General features: G+C 39.0%; 1 protein-coding gene across 1 annotated transcript; it reads right to left on the bottom strand.

Moving 5' to 3' along the window:
* Positions 1-4652: 4652 nt before the first annotated feature.
* On the bottom strand, positions 4653-12670 carry SRSF3 (serine and arginine rich splicing factor 3). Its single transcript, XM_044674329.1, has 6 exons — positions 12570-12670; positions 10335-10542; positions 8663-8797; positions 6412-6450; positions 5654-5740; positions 4653-5499 (listed from the first exon to the last, which is right to left on the bottom strand). The coding sequence occupies exons 2-6, from the start codon at positions 10538-10540 to the stop codon at positions 5472-5474; spliced, it is 495 nt and encodes a 164-aa protein (XP_044530264.1). The 5' UTR covers positions 10541-10542; positions 12570-12670; the 3' UTR covers positions 4653-5471.
* Between the last annotated feature and the right edge of the window lie 693 nt (positions 12671-13363).

Genomic DNA, 13363 nt, shown 5'->3' with positions numbered 1-13363 from the left:
ACCATTTCCTTTTCTGACAATTAGAGGAATGCTATAGCCTTAGAATACTTGGGATTTCTGCAAGGCCAGATATATATATGGATATATAGATGGAAAGATAAGTTCCACGGTTGTATTTAGGTGGATAGATGCATAACTGGTGGGATGACCAGTCCAAAGCAACATTTGTTATCCTGGGAGGAAAGTCTCTGGTAGAGTACCAGGAACTCTGCCCATAATTGATGACCATCTTTCTTAAAGATGGAAAGGTTGATGGAAAGTTGGTCAAATCTGCAGGTGACACAAAATTGACAAGGGTTAACAACCCCACAAGATGACACATAACAAGGATCAATTTACTGAATGAATACTAAACTTGGGTTTAAAGTTTCCTTCTCAGAAACTGAACACCTCCCTCTCCGATTTTCTCCATCAATCTGAATAACATTCAAAAGTGTTCTCTAGTCGTATACAATTTGCTTTTCCCAAGCCTGCAAGAATCTCACGAGTAAAGAATTCAGACCTCTTTGTATACCCCATAGTACACCCAACCTAAAGCTGGGTATACAGTAATAGCTACTTAACATTTCAAATGTATTTTAGACCTGTCAAGAACAAAATTCTAGAAAATGAGGTTGTCTGCAACGATCTATTTGAATGCACATACTTTCAGGGCTATTAACCCACAGCACATCAAGTTAAGTTTAGAAAGGCAACCCAAAGACCATAGTTTAGATCCAGCCCAACACATCTAATTAAAAGTTATGTAACCCAAAGCAAGCTACTTAACCTGTTTGCTTCAGTTTCCCCAACTGTAAAATGGGGATAACAAGACCTCTGTCCCAGGGTTGTAAGGACCAAATCAAGTATTTTGAAGGGCTTGGCACAGGATCTGGCAACACAATAGGTATAAAAGCTTATCCCCTTTCTCCATAGAAACACAGCTAGAATGTACCATTAGGCACAAGCTCTTTTTGTGGTAGCCAGGAAGAGGAGACTAAGGGAATCCATGGAAAGTGTCCATTATTTGGGGAGAGGCTGAACAATTTATAGCATATGAATGATACTGTACTTTGAACAAAAGTATAGTTTGAGAGAAATTAGACGGTTCATATGTAAAATAGAATTGAGGAAAGTTGATTTACGTAATAAAAACTCTGACTTTTAAGAAGTCTTTTCAGAGAACTGATGAAGTATGAATTATACCTCCTGACAAAAATGACACACAGAATTAAACATCTATTTTTGGATGAGGCCAATGTGGGGATTTGTCTTGTCTTAACTTTTGCAGGTTTCAAGGTTTTTTGTCCCCAATTATTTAGGTGGTGGTAAGAGAAAATAAAATGCTGTAGCTCATGATCTCAATAGAAAGCAGCCTTCCTCAACTTCACATACCCTTCTACATGGCAGCATGCCAACAAAGATTCATAACTACATACTGACAATCTAATGTGCAGTCTGCTATACAGTCCTCAAAATGCTTTAGGTTTGAGAAACTATTTGGAACTTGAAAATCTTCCTTCCTCTTAAGATTCTTTTCATAGTTAGCACAACCCTTTTACATATTTACTGTCCATTACAAGTTTTTGGATGCCAGAGCTTGGGATGGTTTTGTATTCTTTTCCACTCCTTACCTCCCACAAAAGCAAAACCCAGACTATTTACTTTAGGTAACAACACAAGGACAAGTCTGATCGCTATCTTCACATTACTAATTAATGTCCTCTGAAATGATTAATTCAGCAACGGATTTTGCTAGTGTTTTATTATAGCTTTAGTTCCTGTACTAAGTAATATTACAAAGATTTCTCCAGGTAAATGCTATTTCTCCTCACAGCAGTGTCAAATACATAAACTGAAATAGATGTCAAGTAGAGACCTGGAGTACAGTTAGTTGTCTAGAAACTTGCCTACTTCCATTCATGCATAAAGGCTTATTCACTCCACAGTTGGTCATCAAGTTGACTTTTTAGCTTGCAACAACTATGAACTATTATGGAAAGAGAAAAATACAATCTCAACACTACACTTCAAATTTTGATCTTCCTTCTAGAATGTAAGCTTTTGGGTTACAGAAAACTGTCAATTCTTCCAACTTCCAAGGAAGACAAGCCATTTCACCAGAAACTGTGAATAAGGCTATAATATCAGGAACTAAATTGCAATTCAAGGGTGAAGAACAAGAATCTAGGTTAATTTCACAATGTTATCAAAAGTTTAGGACTTGCTCAATAATCTGAGCATGTCAGTCTGGTTAAGACATTATTACACTTGCATGATTTTGGAAAAACAATCATTGCATCTTAAATATTTGGCTTCCTTGTGACTACATACCTGGCAATAAGCCTGTATTGAACTATGTTGATATTAAAGCTTTATTTTTTTTTAATAAGCAAACATAATTTTAAACAGCAAAAATGGAACTAAAAGTTATGTAATCAGCAATGTATCCTATAAACCTTGTCATTGAGGAACTAATCATCACATAATTGCTTCAATTTGATAATAAAAATACTTGCCAGTTCCCCCACATTTAGTAATAACTTTAATCAAATATATTCTTATGCAAATCTGAAATCAGGGAAGCACAAGACAGGGTTTGTTTAAGTCCCAATTTCAACAGGAACTAAAAGGTATGACTTAAAGATATTAGTGAGGAACTAAGGAACATGAAAGCTCTTTGAAAAGTGCCAAGTATTACAAATACAAGGTATTTAAGAACACACACATGTCAATTTAACTCCTTTCCTTGCCTCTACCCATTGCCCTGTCTGGGATCAAGTGATCAACACAGGACAAATTTGCTTTACATACCCAGGGTAGTCACAAGGGAAATGACAGAACTGGCAGCACAGAAATATTCAACTAAGATGCATAAATATTCTCTGAGTTTTGAATTACAAAATATAAAAATCTTCCTTCAATTAGAATGAATCAAAGTTAAAATAGTGACCCCTAGTGGACACTCTAATCTGTATACTGCAAATTGAACTTTGACATGGTAGTTTAAATTGCCTCACAATTCCCCAAGTTTAAAAGATTATTTTCCCCCAAATTTTAATGCTGGAGAAAATTAAGAGCTTAAAATCATATGCTCCTTGACAACAGGGAATTTATATAAACTTTGTATCTCATCACCTGATATAACTAATGTTGACTGAAGAACATGAAGGCAGCCTATTATAGCTTTAAGTGGGTTTGAATCCAGGCCGTTCTAGTCATGTGATGCTATGCAAGTTGGCCTCCCTGAGCCCATGTCTTCCTCTCCCCAGGGTTGTATAAGTAACATGCTATATAAATGAGCTTGTTTCTCCCAGGCTATTTCTGGCTCTTTATTTTAGACAAAAGTGAAGTCATGTAACTTATGCAGACATACACATCCCAAAGCATATTATACTACAAATACCTCAAGGGAGCATTTCTTGGGGGTTGTGGGGAGAGCATGCCCATATATTTCAAGGAGTCCTTGGCTAGCAACAAATAAGGTTTCATGGTATGTTCTGAAGGACAAACCAGAAGTGAGGTGAGGCTTCTTAAGGGGCATATGCCAAGATGAAACCCCCACCTTGGAATGGTGTGATCTTGGTGAGACCTCCCCAACCCAAGTAAAGAAGCAGAACATCAAAATGCTTTTAGCATTGTGGAATAAAAGGTATGCTTCATTCTAAGTAAAATTCTTCCCCACTCTTCAGTTTAGCTCTTTTGGGGGGTTAGGTTTCCTTTAGGAGCAACTAAAATCAGATCAAACATCTTACTGTTTTGCTACTGTTGCTACTTCTTGGTCTTCTCATAGGTGGGCAAAAATCCTGTCCTAGAGACACACTGAAACCCAAGCTGAGTTAGGCCTCAGATAAACATCCTGAATTTTTCATGAAGGTTCAGGACATTTCAAATGAAACTACTCAGAATTTTCTCTCATTAACATAATGCCTAAACTGATATTAAGAATAGAACTTACAATGGAACATCACCCAAGACTACTTTTTAAAAAAAGCACATTTAAGGAAACTAAGCCACAAAACTGTTGCATTATGATTTAATCTAAGTGCACAAAAGTTTGAAATTACAATCCCTCCCAGTATCTAGGAAGGTTAAACATGCCTCCATATTATTCAGTTCTGCACTATTACATTTGAGTTATAATGTGAATTTTACATCATGATGCTTAGTTTGGAAATTTCCATGCAAGACCTCAACTTATAGAATGGAAGCAGTCTAAATTTAAGTGAGAATTGTTTTCATGCTGAAAGCCTTTATGGCCATTTCAATTTGGGTTACAATGAAATATATCCTAGAATTCTTTATCTGAGCAAACTGCGTATCATGAACCCTGAACTGGCTTCTCTTTTTAAGGAGTGGGCAACTCATTACCTAGCAGGAAAAAAACCACCCCACCAAGAAACCACTCTCAAAGTAATTAAGTCCAACTCATAAAATAGCAGCTTTGTGCAATCAACTGCTTTCATACAAGAACTGTGATGAACAGTGGATTCAACTGGCTATCACACAAATAGGCTAGCTAGTATTTTATTACTCCAAAAGCACTTTAACAAGAAAAATATAAGTATGGCTTCTGATAGGAATGTTTAAACCTGGACTGCATATGTACCAAGCTCATAGGCTGAATTAGGTTCTACAAGGAAAACTTTTTAAGTATTCAAGTTAAGCAACAATTTGTAACCAAAACTTTAATCCCGAGGATCTCACAAAACATGTTACAAATGACATCATGAAAAAAATCTTGCACAGTAACTCAAAAAAGTTTCATCTCTACAATGTACCCTTAAACTATTGTGTGAATGGTTAATTTTGAATATCATTGGTTATTTACTCATGGTGCTTAAACTACCAAAAAAAAAAATCCATGACTTATAGTGGAAAAACTAAACATCCTTGAAACCTCCTAAGGTTTTCACTTAAGGTATGTGTCCACTCAGAATTGTTTTCTTCTTTTCTCAAACTGCCACATCTTTTGAACAATAGTCTTAATTTTAGTATGATTTTAATTTCCCAATTTACCTGTTGGCCTGTTCTAAGAGGAGCTTTGAAACACTGGATTGTTTAACTGCAGTTGCATATAGAACTCTGCTGTGGACAAAAATTAAGGCTCTCTCCAATGTGGTCTGTCATTTTCCCCCAGAAGACACAGTCAAGATGTCATTTTTGGCCTCTACAGGTTTTACGGGTTTATTTGCAAATTGATGCAAAATAAACTGAATAGCAATCAATAGAAATCAAAATTTCGTTTAAGGGAACATTGTAAAGTAACAAATTCTTGGTATTACATGCCTTATATGATCTGTTTCAAACCATACAGATACACATCTTTACATGTGTCACCGTTACAAGACAATAAACAAATTTAACAGCTAAAACATTTTAAAAATGCACTGAGCTTATGAAGGCTCAAACAAAACTTGTAATGTTCTGTACATGCTCCTGTCAAATGAAGGGCTACTTCCTGTACATCACTCCTCTTGAAGGCCGATGTTCTATTTCCTTTCATTTGACCTAGAGCGACTGAACAAGGGGAAAAAAATTATTATATCTCAATTACCTATGACTTGAATCTGATTTTTAAAAGTCTATTTTGTATATATTAAGTATTTTAAAATCACTTTATACACATATAGTGATTTCTGTTAAGTTTGCTCAAATTATTTAAGGAACTTACCTACGAGACCTGGAAAAGGAACGAGAAGGCTTATGATTTCTCTCCCGTGACAGTGATCTCTCTCTTCTTCTATCTCTTGAAAGGGACCTAAAGCAGTAAAGGAAAGAAAAATCAGCATGATTGCTCAATGGCAATTATTTCAAACCAGTAGTATTAGGATTCAAAGTTGACCTGCCTAATTTATATAACATAAAGCTCAATTCAACAAACAATATTTATTAAAGTGCCTACTATGAGCAAAGTACCATGACAGTCACTAGACTTATAGACAAATGTTTCTGCTCAAGACTAGAATTCTACTGTATACATACAGATATAAGAGCAGAGGGGAATGGGGAAAAAAAATCAAGGAAGACTGCCCAGATGGGAAGACAGCACCTGGGTTGAGCCTTGAAGGAAGTTTTATATTCTGAAAGGCAGAGAGGAAAGGAGGGAATTGCAAAAGCAAGAGAAGCAATTTGTGCAAATGGAGAGGCAAAGATATAAAATGTTGAATTCAAGGAAAAAGCAATTGGCCACATAGCTGAAACAAGATAAGACAAAGAGGTAAGACTGAAAAAATTGGTAGAAGCAAAATTAAGAGGGCCTTGAGAATCCCAAGTTGAAACTATACATCCAGCTTGTAGAACCCATAAAATCACCTCTGCATCATTTGAAAATTCCTCAATTCATTATCTAACAATTTATACTTCAACTGACAAACATGCAATAAATTACTGACAAAACCCCCTTAAGAAAAAACAAAACAATTGCTTTACCTGCTCCGGCTGCGAGAAAAGCTTCTTCTTCGTGGTGATCTACAATCAGAAATAGGAAAAATTAGGCTCACCATCAATTTTAGCATTTATGGCGTGAGGCATTTCCCAACTTTTCAATCTCACTGTTGGGCCCAGTGATCGTGCCGAAGAACTGGCACCCATCGTCCAAAACAAAAAAGCACAGAAGGATTAAGGAACAAAAAGCTCAAGTGAAAAGCAGGTATTTCCAACCATGAATTCACTTTAACAAAGAATGCTTCACAGCAGATCTGTCCAATGCAAAACTTCCACGTCAACTAACTTCACTACCCAAACACCACGCCAAAATGTAGTCCCACAAGTAGTTCCAAAAACAGTGCCATAGACCAGTATTTGGAACCCATGCAAACCTAGAAGTCCATGACAAGACTTAAGGTACCAAGTGGATAAAGTGAAAAACTGTGAAAACGCGCTCGGTGTAAATATTGATGCCATTAAGTGATACATTAGAACTGCATATCTGTGATTGTCACATTTTTAAGAGTGTGTTTAGGCTTATAAAAAATTACCTTAGCTTGGCCCACTTCACCCCAAAAATTGTTTTAAATTTTGAAAACTGTTAGTAAAACCATTTAAAGGTGATAGGATTCAACAAAATTTTGCTAGAAAGGAAAGCTAAATTTGTTAGATATTAAAATTTTAGTTTGGCATCTCACACATGCAAATGAGTTTTGCTGGAGGTTTCTAGTTACATTAAAGTTCCCTATCACCCTTAAAAGTTTTATTCAAGCAATATCTGTACGTTACCATTCAATTATGCACAGCCAGCCTTTGATCGAGAAAAGTAATTACTTAAGCCGCTTACTCCTTATTTTAACCAGCAGTAAACTGTATAAGCAGGAAAAACTTACTAGTTTTGGGTTTCAACAAGCTAGAAATGGTGAGGTGAGGCTGCCGGACTGACGGCCAGGAAGAATTTGCTGAAAAGGTTTTGCCAGATGTTGCGTTGTATTTAGTTGGTTGGCGAAGGGGGTGTTGTGGATTTTTCCTGCTTTTTTGTTAGCCGAAGGCTGCTGCTGTAGTTGTTGTGAAGACATTTGGTAAATAAACAGCTGAGCTGATTGGCCAGGAATGTGTGGGCGGTCGAGGTGGCTGCTGCCGATTTGGTTAAGGTTGGAGAGAAGGCTGAGAGAAAACAGCATGCTCGGGAACCAAAGGGCGGTGCAACCTGACGACTGGCCATGCCTGGGTCATGTGAAACGACACCAGCCAAGCTGAATGGGGCGCGCTGGTCACATGACGCTGAAAGGGCTAGTTGACTGGCTAATGCAGACTCAGAGGGTGGTGAGAAGAGACATGATGGTGACTCTGTAACGGGGTTCATTTTTATTAATAGATGGACCAAAAAGCACAAAAAAAAAATGAAAAAAACAAGCCATCAGTACAACCATCTATTAGCTAACATATAATCTTATTACGATGGGCAACAAGTGTGGGGTGGTTTTTTTTTTTCTCCTTTTGGCCTTTTGTTTGTTTTATTTTTAAAATAGAAGGGGGCAGTTTCAGACTCCCATCTCCTAAGAAGGACTTCACTCACCTTTAACAGGTAAATTCAGTCCTGTAGAAATCATGTTGGAGATTTGAGGAGATGCAGATAGCTTCCAGACAACAATGCCTGGGTCCAAGAGTGATGTGCCATTTTTAATTACCAAAAAAAAACAAAACTGAAATTTCAGATTTGGGTTTGAAAAACTTAAGATGATTGGAATTACATCCTGTTTAGCCCCCTTTATTCGTGACCTATGTTTAAAATAGTTTAAGATTAATTTCTACTTCACCAGTTGTAACATTCTTAACAAATATTACAATTGTGCAAACAAAGTAGAAAGATACATTTGCGTGGAAAGCTAGACTGTTGTATGTTAAGTCTGTCATTATTGAGTCAAGGAATGGGAAATGGCCTAAATTGAAGTAAAGGGAAGACTGGAAAAGATGTGACTAGAAGATGAACTAAAATAACTTGAAGAAGATAGATCCAGGACTGAAGTTACTGACTATCAACTTGAACAGTGACCTAAAGACCAAAGCCAACATTCAGCATCAACTTACATAAAACTCCCCACTATAGCCCCAGCAAGGCTGCTTTATAAAAAACCTCAGAATCTCAGCAATAGATGTTACCCATCAACATGCTTTAGGGAAACACCTGCTCCTAGATTGCTCTATGGTTTAACACCAAGGGCTCTAAACACATTCTTTGATTCTAAAGTACCTGCGGCGGGGTGGAGGACTTCTTCTCCGATAATCATCCCTTGGGCGACGACCCCAAGACGGTGGTGGACCACGATTACGACTTCTTTTTTCACCATTCGACAGTTCCACCCTTACCCGGCAGCCACAAAGTGTTCTTTTAAGGGAAAAAAATAGTATTAAAAATGTCCTTAAAAAAGAAACAAATTACCACAAACATCCCAGACATTGATCACTCTACCAGGGAACTTGACCTGATTTGCTAAATTTAGAGCTGGAAAGAATGTCTAATACAATTGCCATTTATAATTCAAGAACTGAGTCACAAAAGAAGTTGTGACTGGTATGGACCTAGAGTTCTTTTTCTACTAAAAGTCCTTTAAATAGTGATATAAGAAAGTTTATTTTCTCTATTCCTTCCTGACATCATTTGATTTTATGCAAAATGGCTGTAAGCACTTGCAATAAATAAGCATACTTATTTTAAAATTTACATGGTTATATTGTAAGACACTGGGAAGAATGTCAAATTACTAATTTGGCTGCTTCCCTCAGGATGATTATACTCTCATAGGGCATAGCTAGCTTAAAATACATAAAAATTTTACAAGGCAGAATATTAAGTGCAAAAGCAAGGTCCAAGATGCTGAGCACTTTGAAGGAAGCCTACAAAATCAAACTCTTATCAGGCCAGAGACCACTTTGTATGCCAACACTATAGATATTTGTGTTATGAATTCACTTTTAAGCATTTAGAATCTTAACACTGTTCTTGGTTTACCCACTCTTGTTGATTGATGCACTTTAATTATGACCACTTCATTTTAAAATTATTTGAATTTTAGCATTTTAAAATGGAAAACCATCTTTAAAAACACTTCATAAGCTTACCTCAACTTTTTATCCTACTATACAACTTTATACTCTTCTGATCATGTTTGCCTTTCACATTTTAAACTATATTTAAAAAATATACATCAATGTAGCATTATTCAGACTCACTGAAAAATATCTTCTGGCTTGGGCAGAAGCAATAAAGTGGGAACACAAATTAATGGGTTGGCACATACGTATTCTAGGTCTAAAAATCGGGAACATCTGAACACTAGATGGCATAGTGTGGATAAATTAAAACCAAACAAACACCAATCCTAGTTTGCTTCATTTTCTGAAGTGGTTGTGCTCCCAAGGTACAAGGAAATAATTCTGACAGCAACAAGGGAAGTAGGTGGCTATGATTTTAACCTTACCCTAATAGCTTTTAAAAAGTAGCTTTGGTAGTCACTAAAATAATTAGTCAAGAAAGACCTGAAACAAAGCTTCTAGAGTAAAAAGGGACCTGTTCAGTTTTCTATATAAATGCTAAATTTATTATAGATAAGAATCACATATAGTTTGCACTAAATTTGACAAATTATTTCTCTTGATCACTTTTATAGTAAGTGATCTAATTGTGTAGTTTCATGAGTATCAGAGTACTCAATGACTGGATAACAACTATACAAAAATGGGCAAATTATATGTCATGTGCCTTAGTATTCTGTAAAAGGAAAGGGCTTCCTTAAAATGTTATCTATGTAAATATAATTATAATTTTATAATATACAATCTAAAAGTTATTTCTCCTACTGTATAAATGTATATTTTATGTATAATTAAAATTTTACAGAAATGATACAATAAGTATTTATTACCTTCCATCTAGTTCTCTAACAGCATCAGCTGCATCTCTGGGATCTTCAAATTCAACAAAAGCAAAGCCGGGAGGATTTCTTGCAACCCACACACTTCTGAGTGGTCCATAATATCCAAATGCTCGCTCCAATTCAGTCTTGTTGCCATTGTTACCAAGGTTACCTACATAAACCTTACAATCCAGTGGACAAGAGTCTCGATGCATCTCTGTAAGGAAACAATGATAAATGGTAAAAAGCGTTTAGTATTTGCATAACTTTTTTATCAGTATGACTTAAGATGCTAACTTATGATGATTTAAGTGTATCCCAATATAATATCAAAGACAAAAGTCTAATCAAATCCAATTCTTTTCTGCAACTACCCACTACCCACTACCCACTTCCCTCCTGGAAACTATTCTTTCATGTTCCTATGCAGGAGCACATATATATATATATATATGAGGAAATAGCACCAGAAACATTCTTTGGCAAAAGACCGGTATCACTTCATTCCAAGATCCCCACCCCTATACTGGCCTTCAAGTGCCCTTGTAATCCAAGACAGTGGTCTATTAGCATAATCAAAAGCAAGGCTTATTTAATGATTCCTTTAAAACTAGTCTTTTGCAAGTCTTTCCTTAACCCTTTCCTCCTTTAATGCTAATATCTTCCTTTCTGTGATTGTCTCCAATAAACCTTGCTTTTACTTAGTTTTTTTGCTTGTAATGTGAGCTCCTGGACAGCAGGAACTATTTGTTTTCCTTTGTCTTCCCAACCACAAGTACAGAGCCTACTGCATATTAAGTGCTTAATGTTTGCAGGTTTGACTTGCAGATAAATATTTCAAAACTGCAAATCTATGCTGATTTTAATACTCTTCATAGAGCATTATTCTCTACTACCTTTCACCAGTAGGCCATTACTGCTTTGTGTATCCTTGATGAGAAGGAACACGAAGCAAAAAGGAAATAACAAGCCTAGCTTAGAAATTCAAATATTGAGGGCAGCTAGGTACCTCAGTGGATTGAGATGAGAGCCAGGACTACAGAATACAGGAGATTTTGGATTCAAATCTGACTTTAAATACTTCAGGGCTGAGTGATCCTGAGCAAGTCAACACCATTGCCTACACATTCCAACTCTTAGGCCTTGGAACCAATACACAGCACTAAGACAGAAAGTAAGGTTTTAAAATTTTTTTTTTTAATTCAAGCATGCTGCATCCTACTAGGTTGTCTACGTACTATTTGAATATTAATCCAATTTTTAATTTCTCTGGGCACATACCAAAATCTTAATCCCAAAGTCAAAGATTTTAAGAAGGGATTCTGCACCAACTAAACTGGGTGCTGTAAACATCAAGCAAATTTCGCCTTCCAATTCATCTATCCAAGCCAGTCTAAACACATTCTAGGTATAAAAGTTGCCACACCCAACTTTAGGATTTTTCCAGGAAGCATGTTACAACAGGCTGCATCAAAATTTGGAGATAAACAAACGGACCAAAAACCTCATACAAGTTTCAAACAAAACAAAAACTGCGGACTCATCGCAACAAGTTTCAGGCCTGTAACCAAGGCTGCCTCCTAAAGGTTCCGCGTGGATTGAGTGGGACCCAAGAGATGTCCATCTAAGTACTCTCTTGTGTGCAGAGCACCCATTGGTCCACACTTAATTGGGGAGCCGATGGGAGGGGGGGCGCTAACTCCAACAAAGCGGTCGCGCCACTACCTCGCTCGTTCCCTCGCTCCCGGCAGGCCAAGCGTCCTCTTTGCAGCCCCCGCACTCGGGAGGCCCGAGGCCCTCCACTCCCCACCCCCAGCCCAGGAAGCGCAAGAAGGAAGGTTCGCTGCGCAGAGAACAAGCCCGCGGCAGGAACCAAGGATCAACTTGCCGTGGAGCCAAGAGCGGACCGCGCGAGCAGAGGCGCCATGAGAGGGGAGGCCGCGCCCGGCTGCCTCGGTTCCTCTCCCGGATGTGTCGTTTCCCGCACCCCATCCCCGTCCATCCTCCCTCCTCAGCCCCAGGGACTTCCCTCCCAGAGTTCCCCGGGTGCCCCAGCCCCTGGTCCAGGCCTTGGGGGTCCCGCCTCGCAGTCCCGGGGGTACCGCGATTGCCGGCCGCCGAACGTCACAAAATGGCGGCGGCGCTTCTTTGTCTGCGCCCGGCCTCGCTCGGGCCTCATGACTACGACGGTGGTAACAGCGACAGAAAGAACCCAACAGCCCACTCTGCTGCCCTCTTTCTTACCGGGTGCTGTGGCTTAACAGGCGGGGATCCGACTGCCACCGCTCTACTAGGTTTTTCCCGCTCCTCCCGGCTCCGTCCCCGCGCAGCTGTTGCGCTACTCCCCCGACGTCCACAAAATGGCGGAACGCCGCCTTCGCCACTCGGCTTATATGCGTCCGCCCCAGGCCACGTGACAGAGGGCTATAGCCAATCAGAGGACGAAGAACGTCGTGACCGACAACTCGAGCGGGCCCGCCCTTCGTCTTAAGTTATGAACCACCGCTCAGACAGCGGTTGGTTTCTGGGAGTAGGCCTGAGCTAGTATCTGCGCTTGTCCCGCCACGGAAGGCCTGCTCCCCCAGCTGCTGGGTGCTGCTGGGTGCGCGCGCACCTGTGTGTGGCCTGTGATCCTGCGTCAGTCGGCCCCCTCCCCCCCATTCCTCTGCGCTCCGTTATTGTTTATCCGACCCATTCTACTTAACTGGTATAGATGCAAATCATCGAAACCCATCCCAATACTACGGCGTAAATGCTGCAGACTTTTGTAATGTGGGAGTCTGGCAGGATGTTCTCAGTATATACATGTAGGGCCCGGGTACATTGTTGTCACCCTAGCTCCACCGCCCCCGCCCCCACTGACATTTAAATTGAAACCGGAGACTCAATAAACCCCCCAATCGGCTAATATGTAGTAATATTGATTGTGCATTAGGCTAAATGTTGGGAATACCGAGAGAGAGAACAAAACAAAACAGCCCAGTCCCGGCTCTCAAGGAGCTCGCTGTCTAATGAGGGAGACAACATGCAGACAACTG

This window comes from Gracilinanus agilis, chromosome 4, assembly GCF_016433145.1.
Source record: "Gracilinanus agilis isolate LMUSP501 chromosome 4, AgileGrace, whole genome shotgun sequence".
NCBI lineage: Eukaryota > Metazoa > Chordata > Mammalia > Didelphimorphia > Didelphidae > Gracilinanus > Gracilinanus agilis.
Note: the sequence above shows the minus strand (reverse complement) of the source record. Positions and strands in the feature narration are given on the sequence as shown.

Excerpts from the sequence above, each read along its gene's own strand:
- SRSF3 (XM_044674329.1), bottom strand. The coding sequence starts at position 10,540 with ATGCATCGAGACTCTTGTCCACTGGATTGTAAGGTTTATGTAGGTAAC. Across the intron at positions 8,798-10,334 it reads GTTAGAGAACTAGATGGAAG|AACACTTTGTGGCTGCCGGG; the intron begins GTAATAAATACT and ends TTCCCTTAAAAG. Across the intron at positions 6,451-8,662 it reads AGTCCTCCACCCCGCCGCAG|ATCACCACGAAGAAGAAGCT; the intron begins GTACTTTAGAAT and ends TTCTGATTGTAG.